At 39.8% G+C, this 22,627-nt stretch overlaps 5 protein-coding genes across 8 annotated transcripts; 1 reads left to right on the forward strand and 4 right to left on the reverse strand.

The window, feature by feature from the left end:
* Positions 1-648: 648 nt before the first annotated feature.
* On the reverse strand, positions 649-2,390 carry LOC136772497 (uncharacterized). Its single transcript, XM_066725516.1, has 4 exons — positions 2,306-2,390; positions 2,080-2,224; positions 1,310-1,381; positions 649-1,173 (listed from the first exon to the last, which is right to left on the reverse strand). Exons 1-4 carry the CDS (start codon positions 2,356-2,358, stop codon positions 1,051-1,053), a joined length of 393 nt encoding a protein of 130 aa, XP_066581613.1. The 5' UTR covers positions 2,359-2,390; the 3' UTR covers positions 649-1,050.
* Positions 2,391-3,775: 1,385 nt separating this feature from the next.
* Positions 3,776-11,760, reverse strand: LOC136772493 (hybrid signal transduction histidine kinase L-like). Of its 3 annotated transcripts, XR_010822469.1 has the most exons (9): positions 11,611-11,760; positions 11,199-11,468; positions 10,920-11,116; positions 10,644-10,838; positions 10,307-10,531; positions 10,188-10,241; positions 4,676-10,119; positions 4,265-4,598; positions 3,776-4,180 (listed from the first exon to the last, which is right to left on the reverse strand). XR_010822469.1 is itself a non-coding variant. In XM_066725512.1 (8 exons), exons 2-8 carry the CDS (start codon positions 11,216-11,218, stop codon positions 4,482-4,484), a joined length of 6,243 nt encoding a protein of 2,080 aa, XP_066581609.1. In that variant the 5' UTR covers positions 11,219-11,468; positions 11,611-11,760; the 3' UTR covers positions 4,200-4,481. The 3 variants fall into 3 exon arrangements, 2 of the variants coding, with proteins under 2 accessions (XP_066581609.1, XP_066581608.1); XM_066725512.1 differs by lacking the exon at positions 3,776-4,180 and having other exon boundaries at positions 4,200-4,598; positions 10,307-10,522; XM_066725511.1 differs by lacking the exon at positions 3,776-4,180 and having other exon boundaries at positions 4,200-4,598.
* A 102-nt stretch (positions 11,761-11,862) lies between these two features.
* On the forward strand, positions 11,863-13,655 carry Arp10 (Actin-related protein 10). Its single transcript, XM_066725513.1, has 5 exons — positions 11,863-12,187; positions 12,261-12,413; positions 12,475-12,759; positions 12,839-13,118; positions 13,192-13,655. The coding sequence occupies exons 1-5, from the start codon at positions 12,108-12,110 to the stop codon at positions 13,525-13,527; spliced, it is 1,134 nt and encodes a 377-aa protein (XP_066581610.1). The 5' UTR covers positions 11,863-12,107; the 3' UTR covers positions 13,528-13,655.
* eIF3f1 (eukaryotic translation initiation factor 3 subunit f1) lies at positions 13,607-14,837 on the reverse strand. The gene is made up of 5 exons (XM_066725514.1): positions 14,678-14,837; positions 14,448-14,617; positions 14,186-14,368; positions 13,898-14,119; positions 13,607-13,834 (listed from the first exon to the last, which is right to left on the reverse strand). Exons 1-5 carry the CDS (start codon positions 14,811-14,813, stop codon positions 13,661-13,663), a joined length of 885 nt encoding a protein of 294 aa, XP_066581611.1. The 5' UTR covers positions 14,814-14,837; the 3' UTR covers positions 13,607-13,660.
* Positions 14,838-15,292: 455 nt separating this feature from the next.
* Ppt2 (palmitoyl-protein thioesterase 2) lies at positions 15,293-18,320 on the reverse strand. 2 transcript variants are annotated; one of them, XM_066725303.1, is made up of 6 exons: positions 17,875-17,891; positions 17,650-17,773; positions 17,340-17,589; positions 17,147-17,265; positions 15,670-17,081; positions 15,293-15,580 (listed from the first exon to the last, which is right to left on the reverse strand). In XM_066725303.1, exons 3-5 carry the CDS (start codon positions 17,587-17,589, stop codon positions 16,728-16,730), a joined length of 723 nt encoding a protein of 240 aa, XP_066581400.1. In that variant the 5' UTR covers positions 17,650-17,773; positions 17,875-17,891; the 3' UTR covers positions 15,293-15,580; positions 15,670-16,727. The 2 variants fall into 2 exon arrangements, with proteins under 2 accessions (XP_066581400.1, XP_066581399.1); XM_066725302.1 differs by lacking the exon at positions 17,650-17,773 and having other exon boundaries at positions 17,885-18,320.
* Positions 18,321-22,627: the final 4,307 nt, after the last annotated feature.

Consider the following 22,627-nt stretch of genomic DNA (forward strand, 5'->3'; position numbering starts at 1 on the left):
CTTACTTCTTTTGTATTATTTTCTAAAGCACGCGCGCGCTTTAGAGCTTCCCTTGGATCTGCTTAAAGTGATTAATTTTTCATTACCCAATCAGCACGCAACATTCAAAGAATATTTTTTTCATATTTACTTTTTACTTCTGTTTCATTTAATTGCAAAGATATTTATTTAACATTTGATAAATATTAATGTAATATATTATTTTAATATTTAATAAAATTAAGTTTTATTAAAAATCGTGAATAACTAAAATATTTAAAGAAGCTGTTTTGAAAATGTCTAATGAATGTTTTGTTAATATTTATTCATCATTAAATTTTGAAAAATACTTAAATCAATATTTCCATTTGTTAACAATATTTAGTATATGCAGTACTATTCAAATATTTGTGTTTGTATTCTGCATAAGTGTAGCTTGGAAAATTCGATATTTTAGTTCATTAATCGCATTATATACATATTGCCACTTTTAATAAGAATTAGAAGCCTAAAAACAGGTAGTTTTTGGTCATTAAGATGATAATAAAAAATAAACTCAGTAAAAAACTGAATTTTAAAGATTTTTTAAAATAATACTATTTGCTTAACATATATATGTATGTAGACAGTAAACATTTAATTTCTTGATTAAAGCCGATTGATGTCATGGACAAGGTGTCGGCCTCATTACCCGAAGGAACCGAATTCATATCCGTCTGGAAGAGTGGCTTTTTCTACATTTTGTGTACTCCAAATTACTGATATAATAAATAATTAAAAATCTGCAGATTCTATTCAGAAATTAGAAATAATTATGTCATCGCTTTTAATAGAAATTGTTTATTAAAAATTCCAATTATAATTTAATATTTAAAAAAATGTTTAACCAATAAAGATTTAACGTTAAAAATATAGTCTTTCAACACCGAGAAATAACTTTTCTCATTAAATAAAAATATTTAAACAAACATTTTTTAATTACTTATGAAAATATTATTTTCCACATTGCGTATAGGAATACGAGGATACATGCTGGACCTCGGATTTCGTCCTGAAGCAAATACACACAGATTAAAGTTTATACAGTGTTTTACAGGAAACTGCCCTTCCATCGTGGCAGCAGATAGGATCCCCCGAGCGGAGTCCCGTGAACGTCCAATTGGTCTCGTTGCATGCTCTCGCGTGTACATCCACCTTCGAACCAAGCAACCTTATCAATTTAGCATTAAAAAAAAAACTCGCTTCTCTTTTATTAGAAACTCGTGTCAATTAAAATGTTTCCACACAACTATACTATAGAAATATATAAGACAAACAGCTGTGCTCTTACTTTCAAATTCTCCACGTGAGACCTTAATCGAGCGCAAATCGATGATGGCGCCTGATCCTTCAGCCCCCGACCCTGAAAATTTATTCATTCAAACTCGAGCGATTTTAATATTGATTCTTCAAAATAACACGTGAATATATCTGTACAGGGTGTATCTTTAAGGACTGCATCTTGCGCGAAAGAACGATAATCGAGTGAAGATTATGTATGCGAGAAGCAGAGTGAAAAATTTGCTAACTGCAAACAGCGCTTCCTCTACCGTTCACTTTTTCAAGTTTTTCGCTCTACTTTTTGCGAAGCGCACATTATTACTTTATTATTTTATTCATTATGATTCGCGCAAGGTGCGTGTCTATTTAATTTAGTATAAACGTAGCGAGCGAGATTATTTGAGGAAAGGTCAGATTTGTAATGCGCAATCAAAGCATTGACCTAAAAACTCGATTGAAAAGAAATGCTTCAGGCTGAAGTTACATTTAGCAGTGGGATATGTTATAAAAGTCGTTGGTGTTGTTATACGTTAGTGCAATACATACTTGTGTAGCATTGTATTGTGCCAATATATGTATGTATATAGAAGTTGAATGACGATTTTTGACACGTCGCTACTTGTAAATTCAGCTTTATGGTAATTGTAAAGTAGGTATCTACTGTATTAGTCAGACGCGTTTTAAATTTGAAATAAATAGATTATTGCTTTGCGACTTAAAGATTATAACAAGACGAAACTATACGTGTGTGCGATTAATTGAAAATATTTAGTATCTTACCAGAACGAGGCAGAGTTTTTGGCACATCTCACTTCCGGTTTTGTCACAGGTGACGTTCGCGTGTAAATTATGAACAATCGACCAGGCGGTTGAATTGGCTGGGAAGACGGCACATTGGCAGTTGCCTTTCTTCACGTCCGTGCACCTTGAAATTATAGAGAATTTTGATGAGATATTGGAGTTGAGCAACGACAAGGGTAAATATAAGAATTCATCGAGTGATTACAAGGAAGAGCCGAGGAGAGTGAAAAGGATGAAAGAATAATTCACTTTGGCCATCGCGATCCAACGTCGCAAGTACAAGTCGTTGATCGGAGCTGATTTAATGACTACCAATTAGTCGACAACGGATTATTTATACCCTCTTCCGCCCCTCGCAAACCATCCACGATGATATGGCTAGCCATTGTTAGCCAGGGCTTCCCGTTACAACCAGGCATTAACACCGCTTCGCATTCTCTCTCTCTCTCTCTCTCTCTCTCTCTCTCTCTCTTGCCTTTCTAAACAACAAGTCTTATCGATATGTACAAGGTGTCTCAAGTTGTACCTGTATCTCTACCTTCCCTTTCAATCACTCAAAATTTATATATCCATCGGAAAGTCTGAAGAATGTTATTAACCTTTTTCTCAACATCCCCTTTAATTGAGTAGTATTTTCAATTTCTGGTTAAAATGGCAAGTGCAGAATTCAAACCAGAAGTCTATTTTTTTTAAAAGAACACCCTATACATTTCTGAATACTCTAATACGTTATCTCAAAAGGCCTCTAAAACACTATACGAATGTATTATTAATTTATGCATTTAAGGGATTATAAAGCTTTTAAATCGTACATAGATGTGCATTATGCTAAAGTAAAGTGTGAAATCATAAGTGTATTGTCTGTATTTCTGTTGACATGCATTCCATTTTAAAGCTTTATTATATCCTTCATAATTGAGTTAAGCGATACATTCGTGTAGTGCTTTGGAAAGCTCTCTAGATAAGGTATGCAAGGTATGTAAAAATATGTAGGGTGTTTCGTTAAAAATGAAAAACAGCCTTTCCGACTGAATACTGTATTAGCACTTTCGGTTTCAGGAGGAAGTTGAAAATTATACTATTCAAAAAACGAAGATACTTGAACAGATTAGTATACTATTTTCTGATTTTAATAAAAAACATCAAATTTTTAAACGAGATGGATGGATGATAGACAAATCTAAATAGTTCCATGAGGAAAAGCTTGAATCGATAAGTCATAATCCTTAATATTTTGTCGATTATTCCACTACCAAGTAATCCATTAATTATCTAATTTATTGGATTATATAGAGTCCTTAGTAAACACATCTTTATCTTTCTAAATGAATTATTTATTGATCAGTGCGGATGAAAAAGTACAACGAATGCATAATAATCACGTAAATCGAGCTGTGCAATGGGATTGGTGATAAAAGCTTCGAATGCAGAATCTCGTGGTTGCGCCTGAATTTAAATGAATCGCCTTCAGCAAGTAGAATACTCGAAAAATAAAATAAAATCTAAAACGTTGTCACGGTAGTTGAGGAAAAAGTTGGACAACAAACGGGGAAGGTAGGTTTATTGCTTTTATTCAGTTGTAATCGATTGTTACAAATAAAATTTGCAGGTGTTAAATTTGTTGCAGCAACATAGTCCGGTTGAGACCGGATGATTCGTCAGTGAAATATTCATGAAGTATCAAAACTCTCACCCGTGACGAGTATTAAATATTAAACTCGCCAGGCAATTATTAGTTGCTATACGACATTAATTTCAAATATCAAATCAAATGCTCGCATAATTTGCATATTACACATAGTAATATCTGAACTAATTAGATTTTTAAATACCTCGTAATTTGGTTGCACGAAAAAAATTCATCCCAGTTCGATAACATTTTGCTCCGTTAACAACTTTGACTAAATGTGATCTTTTATCGAGCTTCCCTGGATACTTCTACGGTAACACAGGTTATATGACCCGAAAGGAGATTCCGGACATTTTACACCTTTTTCATGGTCACAGGCTAACGGTAAGTATATTATAACGACAGCAGACATTTATATAGCCTCTTTAATCGACACTTTCCCATCAGAATCTGACATGTGCAAAAAATGAAAAATATCAATAGCGATAAAAGACCAGTCAATTTTTCCAACAACACATTTATTTTTTTCCGTACATCATATTTACAAATTTGCCATCGCTCTAAACCAATTCTTCGTCGCAACAATTCTGTACATGAAAACATCACATATTCTTGCATTCCATGACCAGCGACGAAGATCCAGTCGCTGCGAGCGAAAAGCCGCCACTTATGAATTCTCCCGTTTCACCGTCGAAGAGAAACCATTGCGAATTTCCTTTCGTTCTTCACAGAACGATTCGTCGATCATCCTTCAGTAATCAATTACCGAATTTACTGGATAACTCGAGCGCTCCGCGTAACTTGCACTTTCCCCACTTGTTCCTGTGAGAGCTGTCTGTGGCTCGTTCGGTCCTTTATAGCCAACGATCTATGGAAGAAAAAACAAATCAATCAGTAAAATCAACTTTTTCCCCCGATCCTTGTCCCATACCTATATACACCTACCTTATCATTCATTTCCGGGAAAATGGTGCTCAGATTAAAATTGGTAAGACTGGTTCCCGACGGATGATTGGTCATCGACGTGTAATTGCTCCCTACCAAGCCTCCTCTTGCACCCATCGAGAATCCGTTGCTGGTCGTTCCCTGATTACCGCTCAGCGTGTAATTGCTCATAGCCTTGGAATAAGTGCTACCACCTTGCGTCTCGTTATCGTACAAGGGATTAGTCTCCGACGGTTGTGGAACCGCCGAAGAGGTCGATGACGCGGTTGGTACCGCAGCAGGCGGTGCCGGTGGTGCCGGCGGCGGCAGCGGTGGTAGCGCCAGCGGCAAAGGGGGTGGCCGCACCCGTGAGGGTAACGGCGCCAGTGCTGGAGGAGCCAAAAAGCTGCTGCTATGATTCTGATGAAACTCCTCGGAGAAATCCACATTTTGAGCCGTGCTCTCCAACGCTTTACGCTTTCCCTTTCTCGTTGCACTCGAGTACAGCCTCTTGTCCAAACTCTCCCCTTTTCCCATGCTATACTGCTCATTCTTTACGCTACCATTAGCATTTCCCGCGCTATTCGACGTACAACTCGTTACGATCGACGTTGATGGCGTAGCCGCCACGCTCACCGACGACGATCCATTTGAGGATAGAAAACCATTGGCCTCTATGTAATCGCTATTTTCCGGAATCGACATCGCGTAACCTACGGCGCTATTCGATATGCTGCTTATAAAATTCGACGTTGGATAAATATTGGCGTTCGAACAATACGTATAGCTGTTTATACTCTGATTCACCATTTGCCCGTAACCAGATCCGTCGTCATTGTTTGAAAAATAATTCATCGACGTCACACTACCCGTACCCATCGAACTAGTTTCACCTTTCGTCTCTCCATAATTACCAGTTAATTTGATCGACAAGTGTTTGTCTTTGTTTATGGATTCCTCGACGCTACCGTTTCTACCGATCAATGCTTCCGCTGTGTAATTATTTTTACAATTCCTATTCCTCCAAGATATATTTTGCTGATATTTTTGATGCTGCTGTTGCAGCTCTTGCGGCGCTTGTGGTTGTTGTTGCTGCTGCTGCTGTGGATTGTGATGATGATGATGATGATGTTGCCGCTGTCGCAGTTGTTGCTGCTGCTGCTCGAGTTGATGCTGCGGTTGGAAATTGTGCTCCGAATAAGCGTGGCCCAACATTTTTTGTTCCTCGCTTCGTCTGTACAGCTGATCGTTCATGGAAGCTTGTTTCCTGGCGTCCAATTGTCGTTTGCCGTTACCTCTGGGGCTGCTATTGCTTTTTCTCTGATGTCTCCTACTTTGATTTTGCTGGGCTTGATGTTGTTGCTGACTGGTATTATTACTATTGTTATTATTATTGTTGCTACTGCTGTTGCTATTGCTAATTGTGCTCTGAGATTGATTATACGTCGACTGAGTATAAGATTGCTGATGATGCTGGTGATGCTGGTTGGAATGGTGATGATTGTGATGATGATGCTGATGGTGAAGATGGTGATGGTGTTGATGCAGATGGGGATTCTGCTGTTGCTGCGAATGCTGCTGCTGCTGCTGAGGTTGCTGATGCAGGTGCTGTTGCTGGAGATGCTGTTGATGCTGCAGATGTTGATGCTGAACGTGCTGATGATGCTGATTCTGACTGGACTTTTCTGCTTTCTCATGATCGACCAATTGACTGACGGAGAGAAAGGAGGAAGGTTGAGCCGGATGCTGGATGATGTTGTGACCGTTGTCCTTCATCGTGTCTTTTCCTTGATCCAACTGCGACTTCAGCGATACTTGATTAAACAAAAAGTTTTGCCTCTCTGACGCGTTGGTTCCAAGTGCCAGATCTCCGACCAAGGTGGGCAATGTCGATGGCAGAATATGATCGATATTTTTCGCTTGACTCTGATCCACGTTCTGCATCACATTCTTCGTCGGGGACCAGGAAAATGGCGGCTCCTCCGAGTAAAATAAATCGCTGCTTCTTTTGGGATCGTTTTGTAAAACCGGTAAAGTCGAAAAGCCATGCGTCGTTGCGTCATAATTATTATAGAATTGATTGCACGTTCCCTGATTGTAACTCGACGCTGGACCGAAGAGATTATTCTGACAAAACTCCAGTTCTTTACCGATAGGTGGTAAGATTATATCAGATATATTAGTATTGTGTTTGATCTCCGGTGTCATCATCCAATTGACCGGCTGTCGAGCCGTATGATGCTGATGTTGGTGCTGCTGATGTTGTTGCTGCTGCTGCTGCGGTTGCTGCTGCTGTTGTTGCTGTTGGCCGCTCTTACCCCGACTACTAATGCGTTGCTGATGAGCATGCTTGTCCAAAGTCGGATAAGCATTAGCATTGTTCTGCGGGGCATCAGGCTGGGACTGATTTTCGCACGGTTCCTGATATTTCTCCTGAGTCTGCAACGTTCTGTCGGTATACTTGATGTTTGGCCCAGTGTAAGCATCGATCGAATACTTCATCTGAGTACCATTGTCGGATAAGTCGAAATTCAATTGGCCACCGTCGTAACTGATAACTGGATAGGTCGCAGTCTTGTTTAGCTTGGTTTGAATCATAGAGTCGCTTTTCGAGCCGATCAATTGAGTTTCTTGCGGTCCTTGCTGCTGAGCTTCGTCTCCTATGCTGGAGTAGTCGTTTTGTAAATAATCGCTGGTGACCTCCATAGTCTGAACATGGGTCCTCGGCGCTTTGACCGTACCGCTGCTGCTACTGCTGCTGCTGTTCCTCACTTTTGTCGTTGCATCGATGAAGCTCTGCTTTTGTTGCGCATCCAACGTATGCTTTACCTTGGGCTTTTCAACAACGTTATTAGTCGCGTCCTGAATGGTCGTTGCGTAAGCACTGCCGCTCAAAGTGCTTGTGTAAGCGGAGTAATTGCTCGGATTCTCCACGATCCTTTTTCTCTCCATCGTATCAGATTGGCTAGGACCCTGGTCGAAAGTTATCGAATTCTCGGCGCTTTGACCGTGACCGTTCACCGTTGCGAAATTACTCGTCCACGATGGCACGCTGAAATTCGCTGAATTGTTTGCCGCAACGGTGCTCGCTGCTTTCCTATCATCTTCCGGTATAGCGTTCACCTCGTAGGTTGGAGCAGCGGTATAGGTCGCGATATCCGACGTGGAATATTCAACGAAAGAGGAGACTGCGTTTCCAATTTTTTTCTCGTTTTTAGCGTCGTAAACCTTTCTCGAGAGTTCGGCCTCTACTTTGGTGGTATCCCTACTGCTGCAATTGGCAACGGTAGTCTTTGTCTCTGGTTTAGGATCAGCTTCCTCCCTAACCTTTACCTTGTCCATTCCTCCCGCCTTACCGTGAGGAGAGCTCGTTCTGTCGGATTCTCTGTTCGACTTGGAGGAGCAGTTCCGACGAGCGTGATTTCCAGTGGGGTCGAAGGGGATGTCGTTGCGCGATCCGCTCGATCGCAGCCGGTTGCTCGAGGCGATGTCGATACTTGGTATGCAATCCTCGTTATTCTTATTCTGCAGGTGCTTTTGCTGATTCTGACCAATCTTTATCGCAGCCATATCCAACGACGGGGAATCCGTCGTCACTGCATTTGTCATAATATTGGTGGGAGTATTCGCGGAGGGCGTTGTTATTACCGAATTCTTACGGTCATCGTTAGCATTCCAAGTCCGCGCAGTTTCTATCAATTTGTAAGGCTCCTTCAGCTTCTCCTCCTGCAAAACCTTGGGCAGTGCTTTGTTGGTCTCTTTCCTTTGCTCGCGGTCGACTTTTAAGGATTTTTCGGCAATGCCACCACGAGCGTTCGGCGACATTGCGGACTTTATCCTGAAACTGTTTGGCTCTATTGCGCCGATTTGAAGCAGCAACGGTGGAGTTTGACTCGTGTACTTGAATTGATCGTCCTTTATTTCCTCCTCGAGGACTTCGGTTTTCCCATTCAGGGATGATACCAGGGGAAAAGCCATTAGGAAGGCAGCAGTGGGTGATATTGATTCTGGATTGTGCGAGCTGGAAGGCACTTGGAGCGAAGCAAAAATATCGTTCGATAAGTCCGAATGTAATCCTTCAGGTCGATTATTATTGTTGTTGTTGTTGGTGCTATTATTACTGCTGTTATTGATCGGGACGAAGGTATTGTCCACCGGATACGTCAACGGTTTGGACGCTGGAGTTACTTTCGACGAATCACCGACTACTGTATCAACCACAGCCATTGCGCTTACAGAAGAAGATTCTCTATTTGGTTTCATCGTGGTTGTCATATTAGTGTCCAAGTTGAGTAGAATTCTACTACCATTGTTTCCTGAATTCGTCGTCCTATTATTAGTTTCAGCATTCTCCTTGCTGGTTCCTACTCCGAGTCTATCCAATTGACTGCTCGACTTTTCATTTTCTTTGGATTCCGTTTGTTTCGTTTTATCCACGAGATCATCACTCGTACTTTCGGTTAAACTTGCTTCGACGGGTACCGGACTTTCTTTCCTCTTATCCAAATCTTTCCGCCTCGCCTCCCCATCCTCACCGTCGGGCTTCTTTTCTGTTTCAGCGGATTTGGACGAGTCCTCCCTGTCGGAGGCTTCCCCAATCTTCTTAACGACCCGCTGCAAGCCTTCGATGGAGGACGCACAATCCGTGGATGGCAGTGTTGTATCGTTTGTATGGGATTGCTTCCCGTTCGCGTCGTCGTCATTATCCTCCTTCTTTCGCCTCTTACTTTGTCCAGGGTCCTCGTTATCGTTACTCTCCGAAGTCGTATTTCGCTTGGGAGCCGTCTTCCCTTTCGATGCGACCGTTCGCTCGCTCCTATCGCCCGCATTTCCGTCAAGCTTTTCAATGCTTCGGTTAGTTGTCTTGTTCTTGGGGTTTTTGCCCGCCTGACTCTTGGCGCTTTTGTTCTTTGCATCGCAATCCTTTCGCGGCTTGTCCTTGTGAATGGCGGAGATGGGAACTTTGTAAGCCATGGTTGTCTTCGTGACCTCCTTGCCCTTCGGCAGTATTCCCTTTAAGCCGCCAATTTTAGTAGCGCGAATCATGCTCTTAATATTGGAAGCCCAATTTTGAGAATCGACGATCACGCTGCCACCAATACTGGGTACCGTATTCAGAGTGACTTTTTGTATACCACCGGCCAAGGATTGAGCCTGCACCGGTAAAAGAGAGGTTTGTGCATGGCTGGACAAAGGCTGCATGACGATCATACGACTCTGTTGATTGTCGTTTAGTATAATCGGTCTGATGGACTGCTGTTGGCGGGTCGTAACGATTATGTTGGACGTCAATGGGGTTATCGGTGCGACCAGCGGCATTAATTTTCCACCTGACAGAATGAGAGCGTTGGACGTTGCGTTTGTCGAGGTCTTAGCTGCGGATGACGACGAAGGCTTCTTCCTTTCCTTCCTCTTACATTTCCTTCCAATTCTGCTGTTCTTCTGCGAGTCCAGCTTCTTCTTGCCTGCGGAAAAAATTCATTTGTAGCAGCAGGTGCGTATTTAGAAACTAATGGCAAATGAAAAAGCTTACCGAGATCACCGTTCTCGTCGACGACCTCATCGATCCGACTGTTGGAGATGGCAGCTGAAAATCAACGAACCAACGAGGAAGCTGCGATACAGAAATTACGACCGATCGATTTTACTCACGAGTATCGGGAGTGCGATTATTCTTCTCCTTCAACGTCTGATGAACGGTACCAACGGGATTATCAGAACCTTCTTCTTGGCTGGCAACACCATTCACTCTGTTCTCCTGGTTCTCTATTGAGCCATTAGCGCTATCGCCGATTGAACCCTCATCCTGCAAACTTTTGCAAGACGCCCGACGAACTTGGACGTTTTTCTTTGAAGGCACTTTGGATTCTACAATTTCTTTCAACCATTAGAATTTAGAGGACTCTCGCAGAAACCACGACAGTCTGATAAAATGACGAGGAATAATAATATATGACGAGAGAAAATAAGGTGTAACAGTCATACTTACTGCCGTCGAGACTGTCCGATCGGTGATTGTCGCTCTCATCGAGATTAATTTTGTTGGACCACTTTAACGGGGATATTTTCTCGAAAGCTGGCTCCGCCGGTATCGTTATACCTGCTTCTTTCAAGAGAGTCGACAACAAGCGAGTACGCGAGAATAATTGAGCGACTAGCCTCTTTAAACGAACCAGCTCTTCCTCTGTAGATTCGATAAACATTCGTTTTTATTTTAAACTCCGTTAAGCAATCAAATCGTAAAGAATTAACAAGTTATACTTACTATGAACGTCGGAAGAATGAGCCAATAAAATATCCTCCATACGACTATGGAGTTCTTTTATGTATTTGGAGGCATGAATCAAAATATCGACCTTGTTTCTTTTTCGACCATCTTGATGAGGCGGTAGAAGATCTGCCAAAGTCTTGAAATAGCCATTCATGCGTTTTCTTCTGTCGCGCTCCCATGTTTTTGCCTTTCTGCGAATGAAGTTCGTACGTGTATGATTAATCGTTAAATGGTGAAAAAAGAAAGATTGAGGTTAGAATTGACTACTCTTACGTATTTTCTTTACGAGGCATAATTCAATTGAATGAATGGCATATCTGATCGTCAATGGATTATTGAGAGCACAGAACCCTCACGGAGTTGATGTTTCATGTGCATCATTAATCTTTTCCGAATGTAAACATCGCAGCAGGTTTCCCTTATTGACTTACGAATCACTGGAATCACTGTTGAATCGTACAGGAGATTGAAGAAATTCATAATGACCGTATCCTGCGTTAATGCGAAATTAACGATACATCTGTCCGTCGGAACTCGAAAAGGCTTTAAACATAACAAAATTGATCAATTATTACATATGTTAGTACGACGTTAATCGCTCATGTTCGACCATGGCTGTATTTGAGGTTTTGCTTGAAAATGGTAGAATTGGATAGAATATACGAAAGAAAACCTGGCTACGTACTTTATCATGCTTCTGCATACATACAAGGTGCGTTGCGCAAACAGTAGATTCTGAACTGGTATTATACTCGAAAAGTGATAAATATCCAGCAGTATTTTCTTCTCCGGCACTGTGTATGACAGAAAAGTTGACACAAAAGTTAACGCGAGTAGTTACATACACTAGTTACGTTGATCAGGCAGACCAGGCAGACCAAAAAGTCACTAGCAAAAAGCAGCCTGTGGTTAAAAAGTTAGTAGAGGTTAGGATTGTTAGGAAGGAAGGAAGCAGGAATACGTCAAATAACATACTCCTTGTTTAATAATACTTCTTGACAAGCAACATGTAAATAATAATCTGCTTAACGAAATATATTCATAATGTTATTATTGTATGTTACTCAAAGCGTTCCCTTATATCTTTAAGTTAAAGTAATGGTAAAATATAGTGAAGGATACAAAATTCCTGTGTATATCGTGTATATCAAGAAAAGAACAACCAAGAACAACTGAGAAAGAATGCCTCTACCGTACGAAGGTGTCAGATTCATAACTGACAAGCAAATGGTCATATTTGACGTCGGCAGTGCATATACTAAGTATGTAAATACATTTTCGTTTGTGTCCTTCTTATTGGGTATTTTAATTGAATTGTCATCTGATTAAAATCAGGTATGGATTTGCTGGTGAACCTAATCCCCGCGGAATTATCAGATCCTGTGTAAAAATGTCAATGGATGTGGACCCAAGAAACATCCACTCTTATACAAATGCAGAAGATCTGTATCAACTTCTAGTGGAGTTCTTTCATATATTGTTTTTTAGGTAATGCCTTAACTATTAGATTTGTTTAATTCATAAATGTAGTGTTGCTCTATTGACACAGGCAAGTTATGGTAAGCCCAAAGGATTCTCGAGTTCTTATTCTGGAATCTCTGCTGTCACCAACTCAATTCAGAGATACACTTGCAAAAGTTTTGTTTCAACATTTTGAAATTGGATCTTTGATACTTTTGCCTGGCCATTTAGCAACCATTTCTACTCTTGGCATCAACACAGCCTTAGTACTGGATGTTGGATACCAAGGAGCTACCCTAATCCCGATATATGAAGGTGTACCTATCCTCAAGGCATGGCAATCTTTGCCTCTGGGTGGTCAAGCAATACATCAGTACTAAATTATACCTTTAAATATTTAAGACGATTGAAAGATATTAGTTATCATTTTTAAAACAGTTTTGAATTTTCAGAAAAATAAAAAAAGAGCTGGAAGCTTTGATACCTAACATAAATTTATCTGAGAACACAATTGAAGATATTAAAGTCAGAACGTGCTTTGTAACGACATTGGAAAGATCTCTAATGTTTAAGGAAGATGGCTCGCTTATTCCTCCGCCGTCTGTAATATATCCTGGAACTCGGAACTTCGTCATACCTGGACATATAAGGGAAAGAGTCTTCGAAATATTATGGGCAAGGGATGCAGACAATCTCAGCATACCCACAATGATTCTGGATAGTTTGAAACAAGTAAGGCTTCACGTTCCCCTTTTTATCTGTTTTTTTCCTCTCCCATCAAGGTTAATAATTATCCGTCAAATAGTGTCCAATAGATACAAGACATGCCTTGGCTGAGAACATACTTCTAGTCGGCGGAACAACGATGAGTAAAGGTTTCGCTGCACGGCTCAAATCCGAACTGATTAATCTACTAACCAGTGATTTGTATTCCGAGAAATTGAAAGTGCAAACTTTCAAGTTTCATACAGCGCCCAGCAAACCAAATTATACTTCCTGGTTAGGTGGAGCAATATTTGGTGTCGCAAATTTACCATCGCGCTGCATAACGAAGGAGAATTATCTTCAGATAAAACGCGTTCCCGATTGGGCTAATCTCATGGACAACCTGAAGGAAGATTTTTCTACTTGTAAAGTATAAAACACCTAGCCAGTTATCCTTAATTACTGATCTAAATATTTTTGTAAGAGTGAGATAGCTCTGATTGAAAAGAAAAAAGTTTTCTTAAATTTGTATTTGAAATAAATGTACGATTACAAAAAAGTTATTTCGACTATAATGTTGTAAGAAGCGTCAGTTTTTCATTCAACTGCAATTGCGTCTTAATTAATTGCGAAAGCGCAACAACCATTAATAAATCCTTCACGTTACTGTTAAACATTTCGTCGAACTGGTCGTTTGTCATCTTTGGTACAGAATGAACCATATCTAGGAGAGCTCGACCCACCTATAGAAATTAAATTTCAGTCAGAAATAACCCATGATCCTAACAATTTTTTAATGTACAGACTTGATTATCCGGTAATTGTTTTCCATTTAGAACATCGTCCACGTAAGCGAGAACCTGTTCCAACATTGATGACAGCTTTGAGCTTGCTTCTGCAATTTGAGCAAGATCCATCATTGGCTCTATTCCACCATGTTTTGCTCCACCTAATACTGTTACATGATTTGGCAACTGTGTCTTTGAGCATAATTGCAATCCTACTATTTCAGGCTCGTAGCAAGTGATCTAAAAATGAGGATACAAATAATTAGCTCAATGAACTCCTACTATGTTCTAATGTTATAAGCTTACTTGAACTTTGACAGGTGTAAACATAGATCCTTGCTTTCCATTTGGAACACCTAATGGCACGCATACATATGCTTTGATGCCCATTCTAGTTGTATTGGCTAATGTTGTATCTACTGTCAAGTGAACTGGATTGTTACATTCTCTCACATAATATTCATGAATTACAGATGAATGAGTAGTAACCTGTAATCATTTTTTTTATTAATGCATTAAAAACAAATCTTATTATTCAGATTCTAGTAAGCGGCTAATAAGAGATTACTTCATTGCCTGTCGCCCACCATCCAACAATATTCTCTTGTGCATTCACCCTATGATTCAAATCGTACAAATCCATTCCATACGTCAGATCAGCTTCCACCTGGCTTTCGGACTCTTTATGCGGAACGCAAAAACAATTTGTCACTTCCACCACGCCTTTCTCAACGGTTCCTAAAAAGAAATATGTAATTTAATAAAAGTATGAGAAAAAACAAAAAAGCATACAAGTACCTAACAACGTTCCAATGACACGAAGAGATTCGGCTTTTCGTCGCTCATACGCATCAACTATTTGAAATAACACTACAGGGTGCACCTTTACTGTTAAATTTAAAGCCATTGTACTCAACGTTGCCAACTCCGCCATTTTGAAATATGCTACGCTCTCGGCTGTATGTATGTACATACAGTAAGTGGCTATCTTCTTCTTCCTGGGGTGCGTTCACGGAGACGCTATTAGTGCTGATGCTACTGCGCAGAAAAAATTGCCAATAATGTGTGCGCAGTAGCGTTGATAGTGTCTTCGTGAACACACCCATTGTGGACTCCACCCACAACAATCCCGTGCGTGACAAAAAATAAACCATTCCTTCACGACACTGTGTGGAGGATGTGGAGTGTGGACTCCACATTCATTGAGGTACATACTATACTACCCGATTATCCCCGGTACTGGGTTTGTACCGTTTGTACCAAACTCCTTGTTAGCTCTTTTTGTTTTTTATTTAAATTTTACCTTGAACGACATTTTTCAATTTTTATTTTTGATAGACAATTAAAAGTAAGGGTTAATTCAACCAAGTCCACCTTAAATTGATGTAGTTTCCTTAACATGAACTATACCACTTTAACTCAATTTTATTTTTATTTAATCGCTATTGCATTGAACAGAATTATTGAACTAAATAAAAAAATAGTTTACATTATATCGATGTAATCACATCGTGTAAAATACATCATTCATTTCTTTATATAATATCACTGTTTTTTATCTGTCATTTCACAATGATCTTTCAAATCATCGTAATTAATCATAATCCTCTCTAAATCGCGCCTGAAAAAGAACAACATGTAATAATATTGTTCAAGTGATTCAGCCATCTTTCGAAGCACTTCTAGCTCGCGTACGAGTTCCTATAAACATAAAGGACAGGAAAATTTTGATCGTTTACATATTTCACATTTTATACTATTAAACATTTATTGTACCTAATTGTTCATACCTCTTCCAACATTTGTAAAACTTGATAATTCGAGATGAATGGTAAATAAATGAAGAAATTAAAGGTTTTGGCGGTTTGGATGAATTTAGCATTTATTTACTGCACGTTGCGTTGTACGGTTTCGTAGCCTACCGTCACGATTGCGCGGGTTGTTTACTCTTAGGCTGCTTTCACATGCGGTGTAAGGTGCGTAAACGTAACTTACGCTAAAACGTATTAACCAATCAAATCATTTTCGCGATAATACGCAAGCATGCTGCTGGGTGCTGGCGTAGTACATACGCCGTACATATCTTACACCGCATGTGAAGGTAGCCTTAAGCGTCTCAACTAGTTTCAACACTTCTAGCGAGAAACTAGCCTTGGAAATTGAAATTTTAAAAGTTATTCTCACTGCACACATAATATAGCCTATAGGCTGCATGTAATTGCTTGCCACGCTAGTTTAGTACTAGCCAGCACTAGCCATACTAGCTTATCTCTTATTGGCTCTGATGCTACGAATTGCTGCGTTCAGAAATCTGGTGCCAAACACGTTCTCGCAGCATCATATACATGTATGTACAATATGTATGTACATACATACATACTGTGCTTACTAGTTACTACTTATTAGCCGATTGACAAAGATAAAGACCGTGTTTCAAAATTCATGTATTGCGAATATCCTTCTGTTTTCTTTCAATGCTTCATTCTTGACAAAGATATAACGATATCCGCAGTATTGGCAATGAATTCTGGAACACGGCCAAAATAATGCTGCAAATATTGACGGTAGATTCCCAAACGTGGCCAATTAAGTGCATAAGTACCGACGGCGGAAAAAGCAGTTATCTAATTGGCTAACTGGAAGTATACAGTTTATTTAAACTCTCTAAAGCAATTGAATTGTAATTCATACGTTTTATTACAAAATATTCTAACAATTGGAAAATGTAATTTGTGAATATGATTTTTTTACATTCTGCTATTTACTTTGTCATGTTATTGCTTCCATAGGTGTTTACCACTGGTCATAAACTCATTTTTCTCCTAGCATTATAAATTTCAGTACTAAATTAATCTAAATATGGTAATAAAAAATTGTCTATGATTGATATATTTTGATGCCATCCAAAGTGTTGTACTCCAGGAACAGTGATTAATTTTAACCTGCCTAATTTATCCAATGCTTGTAGACCTATTTGGTCATTTATATATATATCTCTGTTGCGCATTTCAACTACAGTTTCATTGGTGTCATAATAGCCAAATTGACTACTTTCCCAAGGGGTAATAACCCCATCATCCGGACCTCCAATTAGCACCATACGATTTAGCTTTGTCAATCCTGACTTTAGAATAGTTCCATTTCTTAAATTTCTCTCTTTGTTAATATATGGCAGGAACTTACTATATTTATAGTACAAGTCCTAAAAAAATAAATGAAAAAAGCCTTGTTGCACAAGTGTCAAAGTGATTTAAAAAATTGATTAACCTGATGATGAGGGTCATTCCAATAATTGCCAACACTGGTATGCTGGCCAAGAGTCGAATAAAATAACTCGTAAGCAGTTTTGCAAGTTAAGTTGGGAAAGAAAAGTCTTAAAAATTGTGCTATAATAATATTAAAAATACTGAGTATTTTGTTGTTAATTAATGAACGAAAGAGACTTGAGAATAATACTCACTTCCATATTGGCCTGCTTGAGGAGAACTCAGGGATATAAAATTTCTAACATTGTGCTCTGGAAATCTCTCCAAAATTGCTCTAGCTAATAGACCACCTTGGCTGTAGCCGATTAGGTTTATACCTTCAGGAAAAGCAGCCCCTATCGAAATGATGTCTGCTCCAATTTCTTCTACCTGTTTCCACATTGGTTCTAGACTACTCCAGCCAGCATACCGTGCTGTATTATATACTTGTGTATCAGGATGCATCTGAAGATAGAAAGAAAGATTATAATCATGATTATATATGATATGGCACTTGACACATACCAGAGGATAGAGGTATAGAGATAAGAAATTATTATCTAGTTAATAGATGTCAATTTTTTTTACATAGGACCTTTCAAGCTCATTTCTATTTATATTTAATGAGGTTTTATAAGAAAACTCATATCTGTTCGAATCATATATATATAGATAAATTTTCACATTTTAAAACTGATATGTCATAAGAGAGTGCGCTTCACCCTATATATTTATATACAAAAATTCTACTTTTGTTTACTTGTTGTATTCTATTGGTGATTAGCTCCATGCTATCACTGCCTGTAAGAACTCCATGGATGACAGCAACTGCATAGTAGCACTCTACTCCATTATTTACAGTAAATAATAAGAGAGATAATTTTATAAAACTAGCTAACATTTTAAAGTATTAGAGATCTATCCAACGGGTCAGAATATCATTATAATTTTAAAGTGGCATTTTTCGATTACGTCTGTTTTCACAAGTCAATTGATTCAAGGTAATTCAAGACGTTTACTAAATGGCTGAGGGATACCACTTACGACAACTACAAAAGAAAAACTATGATCAATTAAAGACTTGGAATCTGGACCGAATAATTACGTATGAATCATTTGAATCAAATAAACAACTGATCAGCTGGGCTAAGCTGGCCAAGCTGGGGGTCAGGGCCGTCGTCAGGGCCGTCAGGGCTATGGCTGCCATTGACGTTTCTTGAGAGTTTTCACTAGTCGTTAAGAAGAAACCCTAGCTTATTGTTACCGGATAATCAACGATCGACGGTCGGTAAGTTAACCTCTTTCTTCTATATTGTATATATGCGTATAGTATAGTCTATATTATTATTATTGCAGTTTAGCTGTTGAAAAAACTATCACTCTATTATTATTATCACATAAATTTCGATTTGATTTTGAAAGTTACGAGACGTGGCTTTATTATGGTTATGTTTGAGAGAATCGTTACTGCTTTAATCAGAGGGAAGCTCGAAAGTGGTGTTTGTTGGCGGAGGAAATGGATATGGCTTGACGATAGGTGTATAAAATAGGAGGATAGCAGGACAAGATATAGGGCGTTGCAAGTGCTTGACTCTTGGCGTTTTTATGTTAGAAAGGATTACGTAGGTACGTTACCGACGTTACGAAACAAAGACAGAGGAGTAAACTCCTGAAGAAGCAGTGACCAATTCAATTCCAGGTTGAAAAGAAACGACGCTCTTCCTGGCCTAAGTATGGGATAACTGTTTTGGGACGAAAAAGCAGGTCCACGATTACCACGGAGAGCAGGAAAGCGCGGGTAGGGAGGGAGAGCAGGCAAAACCTGGTTCTTCTTGGAGCTTTTTTGATTTTAATCAAGGATATTCGCGGTTGGGTTGCTCGACTCGCTATGAAGGTATCAGTCGAATGGGTGAACCTGTGGGAGGGTTTCTTGCGTTTCTTTCACTTTTTGCTCGTCGCTGAATAACTGGATAAGGGAATCTTGCTTCTCGATGCCTATAAAATAACTTTTATGAAAATTGCAATGTTCTGCTCGTGACTGCTGCTACCTAATTAAAAATCGTTATTATCATAATAGGACATATGTATAAATATGATATAATGTGCTACATATGCATCCATTTATACAAGTATCGTACACATAGAGTCGTAGGTCTTTTAAGCGATACTCCGGAAAGAATAGCTGGAATTACGAAGCCGGTGCAAGAACTTTTACAGTTAGGAGGGAGAGGGTAAATTTATGCTCGCTTGTCCGTATATACGGAGTTAGCAATTCAGGGGCTAGTTTTGTAAATTTAAATGCACGCCACGCAAGATGAATGAGTGGCAGTGGTAATATTTAGAAAAATATTCAGTAACCACAACGAGAGTTACATTCTTCCTTTTCGCAAGAGGATAAAGGTCACTTTGAAGAAAATCGAGATTCCGGAGGATTTCCAGGTCTGCCAAGCGCGGGCGCGCGCGCGAGAGTCAACTTCTGAGTAAAGAAGAACATTCGCTCGCAAGCGAGCTCGCTTGCGAGCGAGAGAGAGAGAGAGAGAGAGAGAGAGAATGTCGTGCGGAGAAACAGGCGGGAGAGATTAGCGTTAATTACAGAGTTGAGCCATCCCGTTGAGTTGGAACGGGGTGCGAGATATTTGTCACTCGGCACTGCTCTTCGCCGTGAATATTAATAATCCGACGATCCACCTTGGAGCCCTGTTATCCGCCTCTGATCTCCTTCTCCCGCATGCAGCCCTCCCCCTCCTCCACTTTCTCCGATGAATTGTGCGGCAGACGCTACTCATTACGCTGACTGCTTGATTTCATCATCGTCACGGGGACGGGGATGAAAAATTAAGCAGCAGCCCGGCTATTATCGAAAGTGCGAAAATTGGGTTAAATTTCGGATGGAGTTAAATGAGCAAACTCTCTGCCGCAATCATTATTAAAGGAATGCTCCTATCGCGTGGCGTCGATCGCGCTCTGCTAAAATGAAGAAAGAAGAAAAAGAAAAAAAAAGAGCTTTGAAAATTGATGGAGGATGCTTCTCCTCTCTCCCCCTCTCTATCTATATATATATATAGGTGAGACGCTGAGAGGCGCTGCGATGATTGCAATCGATCGCACGACCTAGCTATCTCTCCTGTCTTTGCGGTCCCTCGATGGCGGTCCCATTTCCGCACAAAACGTTCAGATATTCAAAGTCGGGAAATAGTTTATTCATGGCCGGCTCGAAGAACTCGGAAAGATATTGGAAGCGGCCCTATGGAGAGGGTAGGTAAAGGAGGAAGGAGGGAGGGGGGGGGGGGTTGTTGAGAAGGAAAGGAAGAGGGAGCGATATTGGTCGGACGGAAGTGTCCCCTCGGGGAAACGGGAGAACGCGGGAGGAGCGTTTCGTCTCTCTCTCTCTCTCTCTCTCTCTCTTTACGTTCCGATAAAGCGAAAGAGGAGGCCTTGAGAGGCGACGCGACGCGACGCAACGTAACGTGGCGTGGCGTGGCACCAGGCTCCTTGGTTCGGCCTGTGTAACCATGTAACGTTATAGCAAGGTATGGCTTAGCTATGGCTACTACCACCATCAGCCACTGCTGCTGACTCCTGAGCAACCCCCCTCCTCCTCCTCCCGATGTCCTCGTGTGGTATAGGTATAGGTAGCAGGAGAGTGGAACCACGTGACAGCGAACCCACCAATAAAATTCAAATAAACTCCGACGTGCATACTAAATTATCACATCTTCCATTACCCTCTTACCGTCAGTCCTTCCAGCAGCGACTTGTTGGTCCCAAGGTGTGTATCTACTCCTGATGCCGATTCTATCGAAATTCCCAGTGGTCCGCGTCGCTCTCTTCATTCGATACTCTTATTTTTCTCGCCGTCTGCTGATACCTATTTAATATACATATGTAGCGTATGTAATAGGTATATATATCGCACAGCAATAAGTAGTAAAATTAATTTATCGTCTGGAGCGAAGCAGCGTCGTGTTGAAGTTGAACGCGTTGATAGGAGAATACGTGTACTCCGACGTCGTCGGTGCGAATGTCGTTGATCCCTCCACTTGCGCGGTTTCACGCAAAAGTGAGAATGACTCGTTGGGTCCGGCAACATAGAGAGGGAGCAAGAGTCAGGTGTTCGTTCCCAGGAACACCCCAGATTTCAACATTACTCAAGAAGGATCAACCTGCCAGGAAGAGAGCCATTATTCGCTCTTGCGCCTTCGAGTTTTCTTCCGCTTCGACGCTAACCACGACGAGCTGTAAAAACTCTCTCCTCCTCTCTCTCTCTCTCCCTATTCTATATAGAGTTTATACCAACGAATTTCCTTACTCTCTTTCTCGATCAGGGAGAAACATGCTTAGATTCCGATTAAGGATCTTTGCTTTATAGGCATAGCTTTTTATATATATGGTGTCATTATATTCTGCACTCTCGCGCCTTTGAGTTTTCTTCCGCTTCGACTCTAACCACAATGAGCCGTAAAAACTCTCTCTTTCTCTTTTCCGTAGAGTTTGTTTCAATACAATTTTCTTACTCTCTTTTCCGATTAGATTCCCTCTAAGAATCTTTGCTTTATAGGCGCATTTTCATTACATATATACCTGTCATTATTCGCTCTTGCACCTTTGAGTTTTCTTTTTCCGCTTCGACGCTAACCACGACGCGAGCTGTAAAACCTCTCTTCTCCTTTCTTAATTCTGCAGAGTTTATATCAACGAATTTTTTTACTCACTTTCTCGATCATTGAGAAACATGCTTATAGATTCTGTCTATAAGAATCTTTACTTTATACAGGGAAATAATTAATAAGCTATATCAAGAATATTTTTTTTATAACAATGCATGAAATAATTAATTTATTATTTATTTGTCAAACAATTGTTGTTATCTTCTTAAACTATTCTTCAATATTTTTAATCATATATTTATACTATTGTACTATAAAAAAAAAATATATGTTTAATTAGAAACTTAATTTTATTATAGAAAAAGAATGTAATTTATCATATAAATAATATATTGTAAAAAGGATGAGGTCAGTACTACCCCACTAAAATGTAATAATAATTCCAGTCGAACGAATAATCTTGTTTTATTTCAAATAGTTTCATCAGTGATTATTTGATTACTTGGTTTTCTAGCACGACTTAAGGAATACTTTAAGCTTTATCGTCGATTAATTTGAGATCCAAAACTCAAATAATAACTATGTCAGAGGCTTTTTCGCTTAATCGTCCGTCACTCTCCCATAGCCCCCTTTTTTTTGGAGAGTCAATTAATCGTTAATTCAAAGGAATCAATATTTTCGTATACAGCCCGTATCAATGAATTTCCCCAAAATATAGATCCTTGCTTTATAAGTATATTGTTATACGTGTCATTATTCATTGTTGTGCTTTGGATTATTTTTCTATTTGTACCCATGACGAGGCATAAAGGCACCCCCCCCTCCCCCCTCCCCCTTATAGAGAATTGGTAGCAACGAATTTTACTGGTCTTTCTCGATCATCGAGAAGCCTGCCT

Source organism: Prorops nasuta, unplaced genomic scaffold, assembly GCF_024137725.1.
Source record: "Prorops nasuta isolate Cenicafe-Biocafe unplaced genomic scaffold, Cenicafe_Pnas_1.2 PNAS00004, whole genome shotgun sequence".
Classification (NCBI taxonomy): domain Eukaryota; kingdom Metazoa; phylum Arthropoda; class Insecta; order Hymenoptera; family Bethylidae; genus Prorops; species Prorops nasuta.

Coding starts and splice junctions, on each gene's coding strand:
- LOC136772497 (XM_066725516.1), bottom strand. CDS start 2,358: ATGGCCAAAGTGAATTATTCTTTCATCCTTTTCACTCTCCTCGGCTCT. Junction 2,225..2,305: donor ACTCTCCTCGGCTCTTCCTT/GTAATCACTCGA, acceptor TATAATTTCAAG/GTGCACGGACGTGAAGAAAG. Junction 1,174..1,309: donor CTCACGTGGAGAATTTGAAA/GTAAGAGCACAG, acceptor CTTGGTTCGAAG/GTGGATGTACACGCGAGAGC.
- LOC136772493 (XM_066725511.1), bottom strand. CDS start 11,218: ATGCCTCGTAAAGAAAATAC. Junction 11,117..11,198: donor ATGCCTCGTAAAGAAAATAC/GTAAGAGTAGTC, acceptor CTTCATTCGCAG/AAAGGCAAAAACATGGGAGC. Junction 10,120..10,187: donor CGACGAGAACGGTGATCTCG/GTAAGCTTTTTC, acceptor TTTTTTCCGCAG/GCAAGAAGAAGCTGGACTCG.
- Arp10 (XM_066725513.1), top strand. CDS start 12,108: ATGCCTCTACCGTACGAAGGTGTCAGATTCATAACTGACAAGCAAATG. Junction 12,760..12,838: donor GGTGGTCAAGCAATACATCA/GTACTAAATTAT, acceptor TTGAATTTTCAG/AAAAATAAAAAAAGAGCTGG. Junction 13,119..13,191: donor TTCTGGATAGTTTGAAACAA/GTAAGGCTTCAC, acceptor TCCGTCAAATAG/TGTCCAATAGATACAAGACA.
- eIF3f1 (XM_066725514.1), bottom strand. CDS start 14,813: ATGGCGGAGTTGGCAACGTTGAGTACAATGGCTTTAAATTTAACAGTA. Junction 14,618..14,677: donor TGTCATTGGAACGTTGTTAG/GTACTTGTATGC, acceptor ATTTCTTTTTAG/GAACCGTTGAGAAAGGCGTG. Junction 14,369..14,447: donor GGTGGGCGACAGGCAATGAA/GTAATCTCTTAT, acceptor AAATGATTACAG/GTTACTACTCATTCATCTGT.
- Ppt2 (XM_066725302.1), bottom strand. CDS start 18,025: ATGTTAGCTAGTTTTATAAAATTATCTCTCTTATTATTTACTGTAAAT. Junction 17,590..17,884: donor TCACCAATAGAATACAACAA/GTAAACAAAAGT, acceptor TTCTATCTTCAG/ATGCATCCTGATACACAAGT. Junction 17,266..17,339: donor TCAAGCAGGCCAATATGGAA/GTGAGTATTATT, acceptor ATATTATTATAG/CACAATTTTTAAGACTTTTC.